The sequence below is a fragment of the Thamnophis sirtalis genome, unplaced genomic scaffold (genome assembly GCF_051295495.1).
Source record: "Thamnophis sirtalis isolate CommonGarterSnake01/CBP01778 unplaced genomic scaffold, rThaSir2_p1.2 scaffold_4, whole genome shotgun sequence".
Lineage (NCBI taxonomy): Eukaryota > Metazoa > Chordata > Lepidosauria > Squamata > Natricidae > Thamnophis > Thamnophis sirtalis.
The window spans coordinates 133,339,978-133,362,108 of NW_028261384.1; the positions used below are offsets into that span (position 1 = coordinate 133,339,978).

The 22,131-nt window shown below is 39.3% G+C and overlaps 1 protein-coding gene across 1 annotated transcript; it reads right to left on the reverse strand.

Moving 5' to 3' along the window:
* Positions 1 to 17,824: 17,824 nt before the first annotated feature.
* LOC106547330 (olfactory receptor 6M1-like) lies at positions 17,825 to 18,748 on the reverse strand. Its single transcript, XM_014064459.2, has one exon. It carries the CDS (start codon positions 18,746 to 18,748, stop codon positions 17,825 to 17,827), a length of 924 nt encoding a protein of 307 aa, XP_013919934.2.
* Positions 18,749 to 22,131: the final 3,383 nt, after the last annotated feature.

Sequence of the window (22,131 nt, forward strand, 5' to 3'; positions counted from 1 at the left end):
TGGCCATTGGGCATTTCAATTCCCTCAGATGCAGTGATTTTGCCCCTTTTTATGGATACAGTGGCGCATTTTTCCATGCCAAACTGCATTGAAATATCGGTGCTGAATACTCGGACTGTATTTGTCAATGATTGGATTTCTATTTCTGACTTTCCATAGAGTTTCAAATCATCCATATATAGTAAATGCGAAATTTTTTCAGCTTTTTTGGCTGTTTGGTAGCCTAATTTCATTTTTTTTAAGATTACTGATAGTGGGATCATTGCGATGATGAAGAGAAGAGGTGAAAGTGAATCACCCTGGAAAATTCCTCGCTTGATATTAACCATTCCGTAGCTCTCATTCCCTACTGCCAACTCAGTTCTCCATTGTTTCATTGCCTTTTCAGTAAAGGATGTAATATTTTTGCTAATGCCAGTTGTTTCTAAGCATTTTATGATCCAACTATGTGGCAGTGAGTCAAATGCCTTTTTGTAATCAATCCATACCATATTCAAGTTCGTTTTTCTGTTCTTACAATTTTCTAATATCATTTTATCAATTAGAAGCTGATCTTTTGTGCCTCTGCTCCTTCTTTTGTTGCCTTTTTGCTCAACTGGCAAGATGTTGTTTGTTTCCAAATAATCCATCATGTTATCTGCAATAATGCCTGTGAGTAATTTGAAGGTTGTTGGCAAGCATGTTATTGGTCTATAGTTTTCAGGTGTTGTTCCTTTAGTTGGATCTTTCTGAATCAAGTATGTTTTTCCAGTTGTCAACCATTCATCAATTTGGCCCTTTTGTAAAATTTCATTCAGTTGCCTGGCCAATATTGCATGTAAACTGGTCAGATATTTGAGCCAGAAACCATGTAATTGGTCCTTTCCAGGTGATGTCCAATTCTTTACCTTTTTAACTCGATTTTTGACCATCTCAGTTGTTATTTCTAATACTTGCATTTGTTTGTTGCCAATGCTTTTCTCAAAGTCATGTATCCACTTTGCTTCCTTGTTGTAGTCCTTTGCATTTTCCCACAATTCTTTCCAGAATTCAACTGTGGCCTGTTTTTCTGGTTTTTCACTTTTGGTGTCACCATTTACATTAAGACTTTGATAAAAACTCCGTTGGTCTGATCGAAATTGCTGATTTTGTTTATATTGGATGATTCGTGCCTCATATCTTTCAATTTTTCTAGCTGTTGCTGTTATCTGCTGTTTTACAATCTCTACAGCTTCATTGATGTTTCTTGTATCCAATCTATATCTCCTGATTAGCCGATCTATGATTTTGTTTTTTTTAATCCGTTGCTCATGCATGTTCTTTAAGTTACTAGCATCTGCCCTTAATTTTTTGATTTTTTGTTCTAAACGGATTTTCCACTTTGGCTTTGATGCTTTTTCTGTTGTATGACTAGGTACTTTAATTTTAATGCCTAGTTCATTAGTGACTATTACAGCTGTGCTGTACATTAACTGGTTTGTTTCCAAGATGGATCCTGGTTCAATTGTTGAAAACACTGCATTAACCATTTTCATGATAGGGGCCAAAATTTTCTTCAGCACAGTTTTTAGTGATGGTAAACGTTGCCTTTCCTCATTAAGCAGAAAATGCTCCATGATCTTATCCTTCAATTCTTTTTGTTTTTGAGTTAGTTCATCAGTTGGTTCAGTAATAACTGGTTCTAGTGGTGGTGATATTATTTCCTCTCCAAGAGCTTCTTCTGGGAGTTCTACTATAATGTCTTTATCAGAACTTTTTTATTTTTTTTTCTTTAAAAAAAAAACACAAATATGTCATCATTTGTCAATCATTAAAACATTGAAGTACAATTTTTTTTTTTGTGTGTGTGTACCCCTCCCTCCCTCCACCCCCCCACCCCCCCTCCTCCTTCCCCCCCCCCCGACTTCCCAGAACCCGTACACGGTATAGAATTTTAACTAACACAGTCTAAAATCTATTGAGAAAAAAGAAATAAAGAAATTAATGACATTCTAGATTGACCTTAGCTTCTTCTTACTGAACTAACTTTAAACAATTTAAATCATTCCTGATCTTAAGCATAGGCTAACTGGAATTTCTTAGTCCCGTATTTATTTTGTATATAGTCAATCCATTTTTTCCAGTCTCGTTTATATCTCTCATTTGAATGATCTTTGAGATATGCCGATATTTTAGCCATTTCAGCTAAGTTTGTTACTTTCAATGTCCATTCTTGAATTGTAGGCAAGTCTTCCTTCTTCCAATATTGCGCCACCAACAGTCTTGCTGCAGTTATCAGGTGAAGAGTCAAGTTGGTCTCTACCACTGTAAAGTCAGTACATATACCTAGCAAAAATAGCTGAGGACTAAACTTTATCCTTCTTTTAAAAACATTTTGCATGACCCACCATATTTTTATCCAAAATGCTTTAACCTTTTGGCAGGTCCACCATATATGATAATATGTAGCATCGAGAGAACCACATCTCCAACATTTAGGCTGTACATTCGGATACATAGAAGCCAACTTTTTAGGATCTAAATGCCATCTATAGAACATCTTGTAAAAATTTTCTCTCAGATTTTGAGCTTGTGTAAATTTCACATTTCTTACCCAGATTCTTTCCCATGTATCCAACATTATTGGTTCCTCAATATTTTGAGCCCATTTTATCATACAATCTTTAACTAATTCTGTTTCCGAATCCATCTGTATTAATACATTATATATCCTCTTTATATGCATTAAGCTTTGATCTCTTATTTGTTTAAACAAGTTATCCTCAACTTGAATAAAACCAATTTTTTGATCTATTTTCCACCTAGCCTGTAATTGCCCATACTGGAACCATGTTTGAACTACCTTCTCCTCTTTTAATACCTCTAAAGATTTTAATTGTAATACCCCCCTTTCCGAGGTAAGAAGCTGTCTGTAGGTAATTCTGTCCTGTTTTTGTGCTGTATTCATATTTTCAATTGCGTGTCTAGGAATTGCCCACATGGGTATCTTGTCATTTAATTTATATTGATATTTCTTCCAGACCCGCAATAAAGCATTTCTTAAAATATGACTTTTAAAGTTCTTATCCAATTTTTTGTTGAATAACAGGTAAGCATGCCAACCAAATACCAGATCGTGTCCCTCAATGTTCAATATTCTATCATTGGTTAAGTGAATCCAGTCACTAATTACAGATAATACCACTGCATCATAATATATTTTTAAATTAGGTAGTTTCAATCCTCCTCTCTCACGTACATCTTGCATTATTTTCATCTTTACCCTCGGCTTCTTTCCTGCCCACACAAATTTGTTGATACCCTTCTGCCATTCTAAAAGGTTCGCATCTTTTTTAAGTATAGGTAACATTTGGAAGAGAAATAAAAATTTTGGTAAAATGTTCATTTTCACTGCCGCTATCCTACCCAGCAAAGATAAGTGCAGTTTCTCCCATTTTTTCATCTCTGTCTGTATGCTATGCCAAAGTGGTTCATAATTATGCTTATATAATTTCCCATTTGAAGTTAAAATGTTAACTCCAAGATATTTAACTTTTTTAACTACCTCACATCCTAGCATCACTCCTAATTCTTCCTTTTGTTTAATATTCATATTTATAGCTAATATTTTGGTTTTTCCTAAGTTTATTTTAAAGCCCGACACTTGACCATATTGATTAATCATATTCATTAAAACCATACTAGATTCCTGCGGTTGTTCCAATATTATGACCAAATCATCCGCAAAAGCGCGGACTCTATATTCTTGCTGCCTAATCTTGATCCCTTTTAAACCATCCAAGCCCCGTATTTTATTCAACAATACTTCCAAAGTTATAATAAACAATAATGGGGACAAAGGACAGCCCTGTCTTGTACCTTTTCCAATTTGAAAAGAGTCTGTTAGACTTCCATTGACTATAATTTGTGCTGTTTGCTGTTGGTATATTGCTTTAATTGACTGTAGAAAATTATCTCCTATCTGCATTTTTTGCAGTATCTTCAACAGAAATTGCCAGTTAACTCGATCAAAGGCCTTCGCAGCATCCAAAAATATAAACGCAGCAGGGATCTGGTTGTTCTTTCCCAAATATTCTAATGCATTAATAATTAATCTAACATTACTTTTCATCTGTCTCCCTTGTATAAAACCTGTTTGGTCCGTATGTATCAATTGTTGAGTGACCAACATTAACCTGTTTGCTAATATTTTAGTAAAAATTTTATAATCTACATTCAGTAATGAAATAGGTCTATAATTTTTGGGTTGAGTAGTATCTTGTTCTTCTTTGGGTATCAAAGATATAAACGCTGTCTTCCAAGATGGAGGGACTTTACCTTCCGTTTGAATCATATTAAATAATTCTCTAAGAGGTTCTACCATTTCTAACTGTAAGTTTTTATAGTAAACCGCTGTCAAGCCATCTGTACCTGGTGCTTTCCCTAACTTTAATTGCTTAATTACCTGCAGGATTTCCCCCGAGGTTATTGGTTGATTCAATTTTTGCCTGTGTTCTTCTCTAACTGAAGGTATTTTCTCTTTGTCTAAATATTTGTCTATGTCTAAACCATTAATTTTATCCCCTTTATACAGTTCTGTAAAAAATTCCCAGAAAGCCTTTTGAATCTCTTCCTGTTGAAACACCTCCTTCCCTCTGTAAAACAGTTTAGATATATTTCGAGTTTTCCTTTTTTTCCTAATCTGATAAGCTAACCATCTGCCAGGTTTGTTTGCATTACAAAAAGTATTGTGTTTTGCATATAATAGATTAGTAGCCACCTGGTCAGAGATCAACATGTCAAATTGAGATTTTAATATGTTAATAGCTTCCTTAACCTTTGTATCGTCTGGGTTCCTTGTTAACTCCAGCTCTTTTCTCTTAATTTCCTCTTCCAGTTCTGTTCGTTTTAACCCTTGCTTATTTCTATGTGTTTTATTTATATTCATCAAAACTCCTCTCATATACGCTTTGCTTGCGTCCCATACAAATTCCATAGATGTACCCTTATTCATATTCAAAACAAAATATTCAGATAGTAATTTTTTACAATCATTAATATACTTTTCATATCTAAATAAGTTTTCATTCAATCTCCAAGACCTTCTTGCCTGCACTACCCTTCCCAACTCCATCCAAACTGGATTATGGTCAGAAAGGACCCTAACTGCAATCTTTGTTTTCTTGACCCTAGAAAGCAAATCGTTAGTGGTTAGGATAAAATCAATCCTTGAAAGGGATTGATGCCTGTCCGAGAAGAAAGTGAAGTCATATTCCTCTGCATTTCTTTCTCGCCAAATATCTCTCAATTCAAAATCATCCATAATGTCAAAGAAAGATTTGGGTAACTTTGCTCGCATCTTGGTATTTAGGCGGGAAATCTTCTTATCTCTCTTAGTGTCTATCACTCCATTCCAGTCACCCAATAGTATACAGGAACTATAGTCCCACTGTACTAATTTAGCATGAAGATTTCTATAGAATCTATCTTGCTGTTGATTGGGAGCATAAATTCCCAAAAGTAATGTCTTTTTCCCTTCTAAGATTAAGTCTAAAGCAATATATCTTCCGAAGGGATCTGCTTCTATTAATTCAGCTTTCATATCTTTTCTTAAGTATACAACTATACCATTCTTCTTTTCCATAGCAGAAGCTGCAAAATGTTGACCAAGTTTTGAGTTGATCAAATATTTTTGATCAGTTGACTTGATATGAGTTTCTTGCAAACAAATTACATCGTTCTTAAACTGTTTGAGATAATGAAATATTTTCTTCCTCTTCTGTGGAGAATTCAGTCCATTGACATTCCATGTTAAGATCTTAGTTGTCATTTTTGGTTGGTTGAAGCATTTTTAGAGCTTCCTGCACGGCCTGTTTAACCTTAGGTCTAGCTCCTCCCATTGCTTCCAGATTTGTTGTTGTAGATCCTTGATCGATGGCCGATGATTGTTGATGCTGTTGCTTTTTAGCTTGTTTCTCCATACGTCTAGTAGTCATGCGGCTAGGTCTTGGTTCCATAGCACCTTGCACTTCTAGAGAAGAAAGATGCTCCATCTTGTCTGATGGTTGTGTAGTTTGCTGTCTATCCTGTCTTTCTTGTGGTCTTTCTCTGGGTCCAGATGGTGCAGGGTGTCCGGCCTTCAATATATTATAATAAAAATCTCGGGCTTTCCATACAGAGTTGAGGCGGTACCTTTGCTTATCAAATGTAAATATGATGCCAAATGGTGCATCCCATCTATACTGTATCTGACGATTTCTGAGTTCTTCGACCAAAAAAGCGTAGTCTCTCCTGGCTCTTAACATTGGAGGTGGTATCTCTTTCAAAACAACCAGGTCTTGACCGCCAATTTGAAGCTTAGTGTTGTAAGATGCTTGCAGTACCATATTTCTAAACTCTCTTGTAGTAAAATATATAACGATGTCTCGAGGAAGCTGCTTCTGCTTTGCCAGCCAGGAGTTGACGCGGTAAGCTTTGTCAATTTGCCAGCCTTGATTGGTCCCTGGTCTTCCCATTAGGCGGTCAAAAGCTTCCGATAGGATCTGTTTCAGGTTCTCCTGTTTCTCCTCACGCAGCCCCCTTACTCTTAATGCGAACTCCATTTGTCGGTACTGTATCATAATAATTTCTTTTTCAGCATTTTCCACTTTTTGTTCCACCACCTCTGTTTTCAATGTCAAGTTAGCATTGACATCATTAAGAGCCTCTAGAGTATCTTCCACTCCAGAAATATGTTCTGTTAATACAGTTACAAGACTCAGCATGTCGTCTCTAATTTTATCAACCTTAGCCTCAAATTTCTCATACAGCTCCTGTTTGAGTCCTTTTATTTCACTTTTAATTTCACTTTTAATTTCTTCTTTCATTTCTTTTATTTCCTCTTTTCTCTCCTCTCTATTATCTCTAAATTTATCTTCCATTTTAATTGTCTGTGCATTAAGAGCCTCGCTTAGATTACTCAGAAAAAATTCTTTCGTTAACACATCCCCAGCAGGGGGCGTAGGAAGCGGAGGCTGCAGCTTTGTGCCAGGCACTGAGGATGTGCCCCTGGAAGTAGAGGGTGACGACTTCAAGTTAATATTTGGTTTTGAGGCCATTTCAAAATTTATCTGCCTGCAGTTAATAAAACTCTATTGCCTAAATATGCAGCTTTAAAAAAGGAGGCTTTTATTTTGAAGTTTAAGGCTTGGCAAAACTTTCAGTGAGTAAACATTGTAACAAGACCATTCAGCAGATTCATCACCATTTAACTTCCAAATAAGCAAGGTTACTAAGGGAGTAAAATTCTTCTATTGTGAAACCAAAACAAATGATAAGCAATCTCTCTTGTTTTGAATTCTTTTGAGGATTTGCATTGTCTAGCAAAAAGTGTTCGTTATTACCGGAGAAACCAGGCTGCTCGGCGCCATTTTAGAAGCCTCTGAGTAAATAATTTTTCGGAGGAGAAAAAGAAAAGAAGCTAAAATGTTGATAAGCAATTAATGTCCACAGTGAACGGATCCAGCTCGTGATAAGAATAAATCAAACAAAACTTTGATCAGAGTGGGAGAGACCTACTTTGTCCTGCACAAGGCAGTTTGAAGTTCCCAGCACGGACAGCCGTTCTGCCTTGGGCTAGCCCCCCTTTCCTTGCAAGCACAAAAGCTGCAAAAATCGAAGAGCATTTGCCAGCAAAACAGTTTCTTCTTTCCTTCTTGCCTGAAGGATAAGAAAACCTGATAAGACGTCAGATGGAAGATCCTCTAAACAGGTACGTAGCCAGGAATTCGGAGGCAGCTGATTTTTTGCTGCTTCCACCAGTAGGCTCCTCCCAGGAAGTCCTACTATAATGTCTTTAGTTGTGTCTTGAATATCAGTTATTTCCGCTTGTGATATTGTTTTTTGGATTTTGCAATTTGCCTGAATTTCCTGATGTTCAACTTCACTAAACACTTTATTCCATATAATAAATTGCCTTTGATCTGCTAGTCGTTGTTCACTAACATTTGAATCTGGATATTGTTGTTTCCATAATTCATACATTCGCTTTAAATAGCCTCTTTTTTCTGGCTCTGAGTTGTAGTAACAGGCCATTATGGCACGGTTTTCATCTGCACTATATTTTTGTCGTTTTGTTGGCTGGTCCACTTGTAGCCCACTTTCGACGGATGTCCAGGGACCCCAACATCCGCCGCTGCCCTTGTTAACCTGCGCGACGACCGATGCGGTATGGAATTCTTATTTGTTTTTTTCACCATATTGTATGGGTTGGCAGGGGTTTTTTTACGGGACCAGATGCCAACCTGATCCCAACCTTCCTCCTTTCTCATCCGTGCTTGGGACCGGCAATGGTGGAGTTGTTGTTGTTGTTGTTGTTGTTGTTGTTGTTGTTGTTGTTATTATTATTATTATTATTATTATTCATAAACATTTGGAATACAGTGTATTGTCAGGGCATATCATTTGCAAGAAAGCAAAGAAAGAACAAAAAGAAATATTAACATATATACTACTACTACTACTACTACTACTACTACTACTACTACTACTACTGTAACAGAATTATTTTAACTAGATTTCTCTTTTTTATTGGCTTATTTGTACTTCTTTGAATTTATATCAACATATTTATAATTATAAACCACCTTTATTTTTAATTCATACACAGCAATAATTTGTCTTCATCTAATTTCTACCTCTTACCTCTAACCCCTCAGAAAGTCTATTCCATGTTAAGTCATACTCTTCTTTGTCCTTTATTTTTCATGTCAATCTGTCCATCTCTGCACAGTCTAATATTTTCCGAATTACGTCCTCATATAATGGAGTGTTCTCATTTTTCCAATATTGTGCAAATACAATTCTTGCTGTTGCCAATACATGCAAAATTAAATATAAATAGTCCCTTTATTCCTAATGACACGTAATGGAGTGAGCCCACATTACTTCTCCCAGCTTCTACCAATCTAGCATTTCGAAAGCACATAAAATGCAAGTAGAAAAGTAGGAACCACCTTTGGTGGGAAGGTGTTGTGGCCCGGCAGGAGCCGTTGGAGCTGCCACCAGACTCCGACAGCGAGCGGCCCTATGAGTCAGCCCTGGAGGATGTGGAGGACCCTGGACAGGGTTCCAACTCCGAGCAGGGTGCAGAGAGACTGGTTGGCCACCAGGTGGCACCTGAGCCTTGGACCAGTGGGGAGGAGACAAGGGAGACTGATCCAGAAGCCAGCAGTGAGTTGTTCCTGGATGCACGCCATCAAAGAGCTACTAGGTGTTAAGAACAATTACGCAATTACAGGAGGTAATTGCGCTCAGCTGGTGGTCATTAGGCTCCACTCCAGACTATAAAAAAGACTGCTTATACACACAGCCCTCTTGCAGAAGTCAAAGCATTGACTAAAGAGAACTGTTGTAACTAACCTGGCAGACTGGATTGCTGCCAAGGTTTGTCTGAGTTGCTGTCAAGGTTTGTCTGAGTTGCTGCCAAGGTCCTTATCTGTTTGTTTGCTTGGCTTTCAGCCACCGAGATTTTGGTCTTGCTATTAAAGGACATTCTAGTTAAGCTTGTCTTGGCTTTCATTACTGGATGGAGGAGGGGGAGAGAACAGAAGGTAACAGTGTTCTGTGCGCATTCAGGATTTAGTCATGCCAGCCACATGACTACGGAGATGTCTTCAGACAGCGCTGGCTCTTCGGCTTTGAAATGGAGATGAGCACCACTCCGTAGAGTCAGGAACGACTAGCATATATATGCAAGGGGAACCTTTACCTTTATCATAGCCCTGTTGGCATTGTATCCAACAACACTATTTCTGGTTTCAGATCTATATGTTGCTTGATCATCTTTTCCAACCAAGTATGTATTTTTGGCCAATATTTTCCACCACATGTGACAATAAGTACCTGGAGTCTGATTACACTGCCAACATTTGGTGGACATATTGCTGAACATTTCTGCCAATCTTGCCAGTGGCAAGTGCCAATAAATATAAAATTAGAAGGCTGGACCAGATGAGAAATGGGGGGGGCATGGAATATAATAATTAATAGAAGGAAATTATAGCCAACAATTAACATCATGAAGTTCTTGCTTCTGCACTAATATGAGAAAAAAAATTGCAATATAAGTAGAGAGACGGATACAAAATTCAAATGAGAGGAGGAAGAACATTTCTGAAATGCAAACTAATTTGCATCTCATGGGTTATATACGAATTAGCTGTCAAAACTATCCAATTGTTCAAATAGATGATCTTAAGTCCCCGAATTCGAAGGAAAGATCCACCTGACATTATGAAATACTTCAATTATATTAGCCTTACCCTTTTGCTCTTCTTGACTGGTGAGTAAATATGTTTCATTTGGTTAGTTTAATATACTTTGTTTTCCCGAAAATAAGACAGGGTCTTATTTTCTTTTGACCCTCCCCCAAAAGAAGTGCTTGGCCTTATTTTTGGGGAGGTCTTATTTTTGAGGTGCAGGAGGCCCCTTAACCTCGGCCCATGGCCCATGGATCAGCTGATCCAAAGACAGCTGGAAGTTCTCTCTCTGTTTCTGGCACACTCTTGTCACCCTGAGCATCACTGGGCCTGTAACTCTTTTTGTGGCTGTCACTAAGAGAAGAAACGTGGTAGCTAGGTTAGTGGGAGTGGCCTCCGCGTGACCTTTTTGCATGGCTGGCAGGTTCATGTGGGGAGCGTGGGACGTGTTCCCCCATTTCCCCCAGGAAAATGGTGTTATCCTTCTGCATTCGTAACCTTTTAATGTCCTTGTGCTGTTCTTTTTTAACAGGTGTTTCTGCCACTGTTACTATGACCCAGCCTCCAGAAGCATTGGTACTTCCAGGAAGATCCATTACTCTGACTTGTACAGTGTCAGGATATAATATCAACGACCACCATCTGAGCTGGATTCGTCAATATAATGGCGAATGCCTTGTTTTTATCACATCCTTCAGGTCTGGATATACCACGTACACTGCTAATGAATTTAAGGGCCGTGTTACCCCTTCCACCGACGGTTCAACAGCACAACTAAGGATAGATGCACTAAAAGTAGAAGATTCTGCCACCTACTACTGCTCAAGTAGCACAATGACTGAATTTGGAAGTGTCACTGCCCAAAATCTTGTAGAAGGACCCAACATATCTTCTTGATGGGTTTTCCTCCCCTCTTTCCATGGTTGCTTTCACTTCCTCATTTGAAGAGAGTTAAGAGTCAGCCAAATGCTTTCTAGATTTCCTTCTTTTCACATCTGGGTACAAACAGAAGCTGATATTTTTGTCACGCTTCATCAGCCAAGCTGAGCTGGAAACCCAATGGTTGACTTCTTTGTATCCTACCAAGTCAAAAATTATTTTTGGAGCTATTTTTGGGATAAATGGTCTGAACACTATATATGTATGTGTATGTGTATGTGTATGTGTATGTGTACGTGTACATGTACGTGTACGTGTGTGTATGTATGTATGTATGTATGTATGTATGTTATTTTTCAAAACACCTGAATATAAAGATGATCTCATCCACTAATCCAGCATTAAAAATATTGTCCAGGTTCAGTGCCAAACAAGTTTTACAACAAAACCAAGCAGCATATCTTCTTCCCAGCAAACATGCCAATTCTGAAATAATATTAAGTAAATCTAACATGCATATAGATTTTGTTCACGGAGTTTGCGTAATATTGTATTTTTCTTCTGACTTTCTTCAACATACCTCAAGGACTTCTTGGTAGGCCTCAAAGGGTTGGGATCTACCCATGCCAATTTAAGAAAGCTAATTAATCTTGAGGAGAATCAGGTCTATGTCACAATCTGTATCATTTCTCTTTCTGTCCATACATACATTCTCACACATACAAACACACATACACAAACCTGTTGTGGCCCAGCAGGAGCCGTTGGAGCTGCCACCAGACTCCAACAGCAAGGGGCCCTATGAGTCGGCTCTGGAAGATGCGGAGGACCCTGGACAGGTTTCAGACTCCCAGCAGGGACCAGAGAGGCTGGTTGGCCACCAGGAGGTGCTTGAGGCATGGAGCAGTGGTGAAAGCCAAAGGGAGTTTGTCCCTGACGTCAGGCCCTGGAGCAGTGGAGAGGAGCTAAGGGAGTTGGTCCCGGATGCCAGGCAAAGACGGGTAGATAAGCGCCGACAGCAACTACGGACATCTAGAAGATAATTGGGGCCGGGTGGTTGTGATTAGGTTCCTCCCAAGAGAGTATATAAGAAGAGACTTTGGGAGGAGGCTGTTTGCAGGACTCAACTATTATACTAAAGCTGGAGAAGCTCTTGTGTGTATTTCTTATCTGTGGAAGTCTGGGTTGCTGCCAAAGTTTTGTCGGTGTGTTAATTTACTGTAAATAAATTGTCTAGCAGTAATCTTGTGTCGGCGTGACTCACCGAATGGAAGGAGGTCAGAACACAAACCTGTCTTTTCTCTGAATTACTTCTACCTATAAAATCTATGTACGTTATGTGTCTACCTCTGCTTCTATGTATAGAGGTAGAGTCAGAGGTGGGTTCCTACCAGTTTTGCCTGGTACGGCTGAACCGGTAGTAACTTGGCGGCCTGTGTCGTGGGAACCGGCAGAGACCCAGGCCTGCCATGCCCCCGAATCAGTTCTCTTGATGGTGCCATAGGAGCCGACATCTTGTTTTTGCCTTCTACACATGTGCAGAACAATTTTTCTTGCACTGCACATGCGCAGTCCCTGAGCGAACTGGCAGTAGTGGCAGCCGGAATCCCCCCTTGGGTAGAGTACACTTTATAAAGTATTTCTTGACTTACAATATACGTCTTCCCACTAGGACAGAGGTGTCAAACTCAAGGCTCATGGGCTGAATCTAGCCTGCAGGTTGCTTACATCTGCCCTGAGGTGCTGGACTGGAATCAGGAAAGGACTGGCCCATGGTGCCTCTGCCAAAGAAAATGCCCCCCCCAGCTCCATTTTGGCTGTCAGAGGGCTATCAAAACAAACTAAAAACAAAACAAAAGGAGAAATGTTTCCCCTTTTGTATTTGAGCATGGAAGATGGGACAGGAAAGGAGAAAGGGAAAGAGGGGAGACAAAGAAAAAGAAGGGAAGATGGGAAGAGAGCAAGAAAGGAAAAACATAAGGAAAGAGGGGGAGGAAGAAGAAAGGAGAATGAAGAGGGAAGGAAAAAGAAGAAAAGGGAAGGGAAGGGAAGGGAAGGGAAGGGAAGGGAAGGAAGGAAGGAAGGAAGGAAGGAAGGAAGGAAGGAAGGAAGGAAGGAAGGAAGGAGATTATAATGAGAATGAGGGAGGGTCTCAGGGGAGTCCTGCCTTAGTACAGTTAGGAATGTAATTCTAACGATTGGGTTGGCAATATATAAATCATATAGCAATGTTATACCTGTTTCTTTGAATCATACTGTAAAATGTGATTGGTTGCTCTTTTCCTCAATCGGCCATAAGAGGGAGCCAGAATGACTATTAGCTCTCTGTTCGTTAGATGCTGGGCTGATCTGATCTGAGTGCCGTGAGCTATTGTAAGTTTTGCAACTGTTAGCAAACTTTGTGTACCGACCTGATTATATCATACTGGACTATGTTATTTGGATTATCCCTTAACTGAAAGAAATTGATGTCTGACTGTCTTATCCGTGTATGACATGGACTGTTTGATGGACTCTTGATACCTCTATTTCCATGAAAGTAAAAGGCTATTTAAACTGCAGTGTCTCTGTATGCTGGTTTGTGTGTTCTCCAACACAACTCTCACAACGCTTCGCTGAACGTACTCACTCTCCCAACGGGGAGCTTACCTAACAAGTACCACAGATGCCCCTGACACAAGTCATGTATCACACCCACCATGATCACACCTGCCCATGGCCACACCCACTATGGCCACTCCTACCCCCGGCCCTCCAAGGTCAAACACAACCTTGATGCAGCCCCCAATGAAATCAAGTTTGACACCACTGCAATGGGATGTTTGAAAGTTGAGCCTTTGCAACTAATTTCATAAATAAATTCCTGTTTTTGTTGTTGTTGTTGTTGTTGTTGTTGTTGTTGTTGTTATGTATTGTTCAAATCTTTGGGGGAGACCCAGAATTTTTACAGAGGATCAGTAGGAGAGGTCGAAAGGTGCTTTTTCCAAAAAGAACACGTTTCCTTGAAGACGTTTCGCTTTGCATCCATATGTCCAGTTACTTGTTGAAAAAGCACCTTTGGGACAATGAGGACGTGTATGATTGAGAAGACATTTAGCTATGCACCGAACTGAAGAAGCTTCTTGGACGAGAAGTGAAACGTCTTCAAAGAAAAACCAGGAAGTCCAGCTGCCTCTTGAAAAAGCACCTTTGAGATAACCATGACCTGGATGATTGAGAATCTCTATATACCTCAGGAGGAGAGAGTTATATTGTTCCTGAGTCTAGTTCATTCATTTGCTTTATGATAAATACTTCTATTCAAAGTATGGCAACAATTCAACTTTATGAAAGCTTTGCTATGGACTGAGAACCCTGCAGGTTAAATGTTGCTCATGTAGCCTCTACCACAGGGGTGTCAAACTCAAACCTGCAGGATGAATCCGGCCCATGGGGTACTTAAATCCGGCCCACGGGGAATATCAAAGGACCCGCTGGCACTGCCTCTGGAAGCTGACATGGGACGTGTGTGTTTTTGGCCCATTTTTGGCCTGTTTCCGGCCTGTTTCCAGCTGAGTGTTGCAGGAGGCCATGGAGGGTGAAAATAAGATTTGGAGGGAAGCGTGGCACCCCATGCCCCATTTTGGCTGGTAAAATGCTGCAGGAGGCTGTTCAGGCTGAAAACGGGGCAGAGGGGGCCACACGCTCCCCCCAGTGCCCTGTTTTGGCAGGCAGGAAGCTGCAGGAGGAATCTGTCCCATCTCCCCTCTGCTCCCTATCGCTGTCCCCCAAATCCACAGAGGAGAACAACAATCCTGATCCAGCCCTCAAAGAAATCCAGTTTGACAGCCCTGTTCTAAGTGTCCATCTTCCTCTTTCCATCAGAAAAAAAAGGGGAATATGGGATTCAGGAGGAAAAAGAGGCAATTATAACATTTTTCCTCCTCCCAGTCAGTTATGGCTGAATGTCTTTTAGAACAGGGAGAATCGTTATGTAGGTTTGTCAATGTACTGAAAATTAAACAGAGGGTTGGACTAAGGGACCTCAAAGGACCCCTTGAACTCTGCTATTCTGTTATTTTGTTAAGCCTGAGAGCCTACATTTTTGGCACTTCTACATCGATTCTGAGAGAACTTTCGGTACAATTAATGGGGATCTGATTTTTTTTTAAATCTACTTTACCAATATTCTCACCCCCCACCCCGACCCCCTTAGGACTTTCTTGTAAATATCTCAAGGATTTCTTAGGACGTCTCTGAGCACCACATAGATCTCTGTGGGCCAATTTAAGAAAGCTAATCTTGGAAGGTTTTACGCACTAAGTTATTGAAAGATAAAGTCTACCCAAGTGTGTGTGCTTGTCTGTGTGTGTGTGTGTGTGTGTGTGTGTGTGTGTGTGTGTGTGTGTGTGTGTGTGTAATATGTTTCTGTGAATGCACACAAACATATTCAGGATGTAAATGTATATATGATATATTTCCCTATTGAAATAACAGTTCTTAAAGAAAAGTATGACATTTCAGCTAGAAAAATAGTCGTTTAATTATCCATTTTCGGGAGGCAATATTTTTGCTACCAGGACTAAAATTGTCTTTCTAGAAGTTCTATTTTTGTATTACTTTGCAGTAACATTCCTCCTTATAACATGATTGTGTTATGTGTACACCATTCAGACATTATTTAAAAAAAAAATGATTTCCAGTCTGGCATTGAGGATATTTGCTTTAGTGAGAAAAGCATTCTGACAGAAAATAGGAAAACTTGATTCTCTATTTTGATGATGGCATCATTAAAAGATATCTATCTATCTATCTATCTATCTATCTATCTATCTATCTATCTATCTATCTATCTATCTATCTATCTATCATCTATCTATCTATCTATCTATCTATCTATCTATCTATCTATCTATCTATCATCTATCTATCTATCTATCTATCTATCTATCTATCTATCTATCTATCTATCTATCATTCTATCTATCATTCTAGCTATCATTCTACCCATCCATCCATCCGTCCATCCGTCCATCCGTCCATCCGTCCATCCGTCCATCATTCCATCTATCTATCTATCTATCTATCTATCTATCTATCTATCTATCTATCTATCTATCTATCTATCTCTATCTATCTATCTATCTATCTATCTATCTATCTATCTATCTATCTACCTACCTACCTACCTACCTACCTACCTACCTACCTACCTACCTACCTACCTACCCACCCACCCACCCACCCACCCACTTTCCATCTTTTAAACTTTCTATTCTGTCTCTCTTTCTATTCACTCTCCCCTCTCTGTTTATCTATATCTCTATCATCTATTTCTATCTATATGACATTGTTTTTCTAGCTGTTCTATTTTTTTGTATTACTTTGCAGTAACATTCCTCCTCTGCATACAAGTTTAATAAATACTAATACTAATACTAATACCTTATGACATGATTGATTTGATGCCATGATGGCCTCTTAAAAATCCATAACTTTATCAACTGACAAAGCCCCAAATTTAGTTAACCATTCAGACAGTTTTAAAAAATGAGATTTCTGGTCTGGTAATGAGGATATTTTCTGTAGCTAGAAAAATATTGTGGCAGAAAAAAGGGAAACTTGATTCCCTATTTTGATGAAGGCATTATTAAAGGATTTCTATCTATCTATCTATCTATCTATCTATCTATCTATCTATCTATCTATCTATCTATCTATCATCTATCTATTTATCCAGCCATCTATCATCTATCTATCTCTATCATCAGTCTATCATCTATCATTAATCCTCTATCATCATCATCATCATCATCATCATCATCATCATCATCTCTCTCTCTCTCTCTCTCTCTCATCCGTGTCTCTATCATCTATCTATCTATCTATCTATCTATCTATCTATCTATCCATCCATCCATCCATCCATCCATCCATCTATCTATCATCTATCTCCATCTGTCTATCTAACATCTATTATCTATCTATCATCCGTCTGTTTTTTTGCCTTTCTCGATTTCTTCCCATCTTTCTTTTTATTCTATCTTTCTTTCTATTCCTTCTCCCCTCTCTGTTTATCTATATCTCTATCATCTATTTCTATCTCCCTCTAATCCCCATGAAACCCAATCTTTATTCTGGGGAACTGATAGTGTATGGCAGGCTTGTCAAACTCCCAGTCCATGGCCCAGATGTGTCACGCACTGGCCATGCCCATGCCCAGTTTAGCAAAGGGTGGGGGAGTCCTGATACATCACATGATGCAGCGATGATGACGTGAGTTTGACACCTCTGGTGTATGGAGATTTAAATTATACAAACACAAATCCACTCTCTTTCCACGAGATGCAAAGAAAGGTACATACTAATGGAAGTGGCATGTTCTTGGTTTTTCATAAAGCACAAGGGTAGAATCAGAAGGTATATCTCACTACTGTGTCCTTAAAGTGCCACTTTTCTTGATATTATTGTTTTCAGCAGGACTCTGACACTTAAACTCCAAAAGCTTTCTCTACATAAGCATTGACTTTTTGCTTAAGGTGTGTGTGTCTCTGTGTGTGTGTGTGTAAGGGTGCAGCCGTCAGAGTTCTTATTCATCAACAGATAAGCACTTACAATTCCTCATGTTGATTTCAGCAAAACAAAATTGAAACCTATATTTAGACCTGGACTTAGTTCACAATAACCCAAGGCATGAAAAAGAACATCACACTGGGATATACATGGGTATCAGAATCAAACATACTCTTGAATTAAAGGAATGGTCGGTCCTATTTGGGGGCAAGAATGTCCATTCGTTTCAATGCATCTTTGAAGACTTCCTGCATTTTCTCATTCCTTAGAGTATATATGAATGGATTCAGCAAAGGAGTCCCCACGGTGTGAAGCAGGGCCACACCTCTGTAGAAGCCAGAAGAATGGATCTTCTCTGGCAGAAGGTACATGAAAATGGAACATCCATAAAAGGTCACGGCCAAAGTGATGTGAGCACCGCAGGTTGAAAAGGCTTTTTGTCGGCCAGCTGAAGATGGGATGTGTAGGATGGTGGCGATGATATATATGTAAGACAGTGAGGTTAGCAAAAGTGAAGACAAGACAACAAGAGCAATCGATGCATAGCTCAACCATTCCAGGGTGGTTGGGTCCTTACAGGCCAGCCTCAGCACAGAAATGATGTCACAGAAGAAGTGGTTAATAACGTTGGGACCACAGAACGGGGTCAGATAAAGGAAGATTGAAGAAGAAAGCACTAAGAAGAAAGCCCCTGTCCAAGACCCAGCAACAAGCTGGAAGGTGAACCAACCACTCATGATGACAGAATATCTCAAGGGGTTACAGATGGCCACGTAGCGGTCAAAGGCCATGATTGCCACCAGAATGTAATCTGCAGTTCCCAAGAAAAAATAGAAAAACCTCTGTACCATGCAACCCATAAAGGAGATAACTTTTCGCTCCGTGATTATGTTGAACATCATTTGGGGAATGATAACAGTGGTGAAGCAAAGTCCTGAGAAGGAAAGGTTGCCCAGAAGCCAATACATGGGGGTGTGGAGTCGATAGTCTTTCCACACAAAGAAGATAATCAGAACATTCCCGCTTAATATTAATATGTAGATCACTCCTATGATCAGGAACACAGGAACCTTAAATTTCTGGATGCCAGGAAAACCCAGTAAAATGAATTCTTTCACCATGCTGTAATTTTCAGACCTCCCACTTTCTTTTATCATTTGTAGTCTGCTGGAATAACTTTAAAAAAGTTAAATTCATTGGGCGTCGATTTGTTCAAAATCAAAGAATAACAAGGTCATCATTTTTAAGGTCAGGGAATTTGTCTTCCCCCTGCATTCAGTTACATCATGAGTCAAAACATTGAAAAAAATTACATTTCCTCATTCCATGACATATTGGAGCAAAAGTACTACACAATGGCAAGCAGAGGAGCTCATGTTAATGATGCATTATTTAAGATTTTCAATAAAAGAATACCCATGTTGTTATTATTTCAGGAATCAATATATAACAGAATAACAGAACAAGAGAGTTGTGTGAGCTTGTAGGTCAATCAATCAATCAATCAATCAATTAGAATAGAGCTGGAAGGGACCTTGGAGGTGGCGAGGTGGTTAAATGAATAGAGCCGAGGTGGCGCAGTGGTTAAATGCAGCACTGCAGGCTACTGCTAGATCAGCAGTTCAGCGGTTCAAATCTCACCGGCTCAGGGTTGACTCAGCCTTCCATCCTTCCGAGGTGGGTAAAATGAGGACCCAGATTGTTGGGGGCAATATGCTGACTCTCTGTAAACCGCTTAGAGAGGGCTGAAAGCCCTATGAAGCGGTATATAAGTCTACTGCTATTGCTATTGCTATTGCTTCTAATCCAACCCCACGCTCAGGCAGGAAACCCTATGATAAATCTAAGCATGCATTATTTAATATTTTCAATAAAAATATTGAGAGCCGAGGTGGCACAGTGGTTAAATGCAGCACTGCACGCTATTTCAGCTGACTGCAGTTCTGCAGTTCGGCTGTTCAAATCTCACCAGCTTAGGGTTAACTCAGCCTTCCATCCTTCCGAGGTGGGTTAAATGAGGACCCGGATTGTTGTTGGGGGTAATATGCTGACTCTGTAAACTACTATCTCATCACCCCTAGTCCTTCCTTTCATTAAACTATACCCGGTTCCAGCAACTGTTCTTCATATGTTTTCGCCTCCAGTCCCCTAATCCTCTTTGTTGCTCCTCTCTGTACTCTTTCTAGGGTCTCAATTTTTTTTTTTACATCAATGCAATGTAAGAACTTACAACTGCACAGAGTTGCGATGAGTTTTATATGTCACAAATCAGATTTATTAATTCACAGGACAGACAAGATACCAGAGAACAAGGATGGACTTACATCCTAATACATTTTTGAGTGGTGTGGTTTATTTTTCTGATATATGATTTGATTGCTATTCCTTCCTTTTCTTGTTGAACCATTTTTTTCTTACTGAAAGAATATTAACTGAGGAGTCCTTGGTGCTCCCTGAGCTTGCTTGTTTTTTTTGCAGATATTTTATTACCCAAATTAGGTAACGTCACATCAGACTGAATTAAAAATAAGGAAGTTCAGAGGGCAGCAAGGGCCCTGAGCTACAAATATTCTCCTTCGTTGGTAGAATATTAAAAAATTTTTTTCAAGTATATAAACATTCATCTAATGGTGAGGTCTCTTTTTCCAGAAATTGGAAGCTACGGATGTCCTGGAGAATGTGGCGGGGAAAAAATTAATGTGAAGGTTTTGGGATGTAGTTGAATTCAGTTAAGAGGCACTCTAAGACTTATACGGCTTTAATATGAGATATATACATCCATAACATCTATACATAATAAAACTTGGCAATATTGTTAGGGGAAAAAAAGACAAATGATTAATCTCTTTTCTTTTTTTGAAAGCTTTAAAACAACATAGCATATCATTTGGCCATAACATACCTCTAAAACCCCAAAACACCATCTATAGAATCATTTCCACACTGATGAGTTGCTGATGGTGACGAAGAAACCAATTAGAGTACAGCAGAGTAATCAGACTGAAAAAAAAGCAAAGGACTATGACACCCTTTCAGAGTGTTGCTCATTAATGAAGCTACGCGATAATGACTTTAAAAATAATCATCATCATCCTACTGGCAACAATTAATTATTGCAAGATCCCAAACGGAGCCAAAGATTATCATATGGGAATGGAAGTCAAGGAATCGGTTAGGGAACTCTTTGGAGGTGGTCTGGGGAACTTGGTTGGTGGGGAGCCAACTGTAACGGTTCCAAAAATGGTCCCAAGACTATGGAAAGACCTCAAATAAATCTTTAAGAAATATAAACCTCGCCACCAGTAAGGCTACCTGAAGTAGATCCTAGATCCTAAGAACAAGAGTGTATCCCTTTCTATTCCCCACGGAAAAGCCAATCACCAGTGCTTGGACTTCGTTTTGCTACTTACAATGTGTTCAAATCCTTTGCAAAGTCAATGCCTTGGTTACGCGAAGTGGTTACAATGCAGTATTGCAGACTAATTCTGCCCACTGCCAGTTCGATCCTGTTGATTCAGCCTTCCATCGATTGCTATTAATCTAATTCAATACTGTCATCTTAAATCTGGTTGCTCTCTTCCCAGTTACGCTGGGAGAAGAAAGGGGGGGGGAAGAAAAAAATATCTTCAAACTATCTCTATCATCAATCTACTCGGCGTCAAGAACAACGGCGTAATTACAAGAGGTGATTATGCTCAGCTGATGCTCATTAAGATCCTCCCCTGATTATAAAAGAGACTGCTTGTGCCATGCCTTTCTGCAGAAGTCAACATTGAGGATTAACAAGAAACAAACCTGGCAGGCTGGATTGCTGCCAGAGTTTGTTTGCATTGCTGCCAAGTTTTGTAGGACTTGCTGCCAGAATGCTTATCTCCTTGTTTATGTGGCTTGCAGCCAACGAGAGTCTGGACTGATTAAAAGAAACATTCTCATTTACGTTGGTTTCGGCTTTCGTTCCTGGACGGAGGGGGCGGGGTCAGAACAATATAGTATGGATCTATAGGAGTATATTTCATATTAAAGCTGTATAAATTTATGTCTTAGAGTGTTTCTTAGTTGAATTAATCTACTCATTCAAAGATATTTGCATTACTTTTTTTTCACATTCTCCAGTACATCTGTAGCTTCCAATTTCTGGAAAAAGAGAACATGCATTGAAATGAATAGATACTATTGCCCCCAAATTGGGCCAGCCATTCATTTCATTCAAGAGGGTGTTGATTCTGATACCAGTTTATATCCCAGTGTGATATTCTGGGAGTTTGACAAGCCTGCCATACACTATCAGTTCCCCAGAATAAAGATTGGGTTTCATGGGGATTAGAGAGAGATAGAAATAGATGATAGATATATAGATAAACAGAGAGGGGAGAGGGAATAGAAAGAAAGAGAATAAAAAGTTAGAAAGATGGAAAGAAATAGAGAAAGGCAGAAAAACAGACGGATGATAGATGATAGACAGATAGATGATAGATAGATAATAGATGATAGATAGACAGATGGA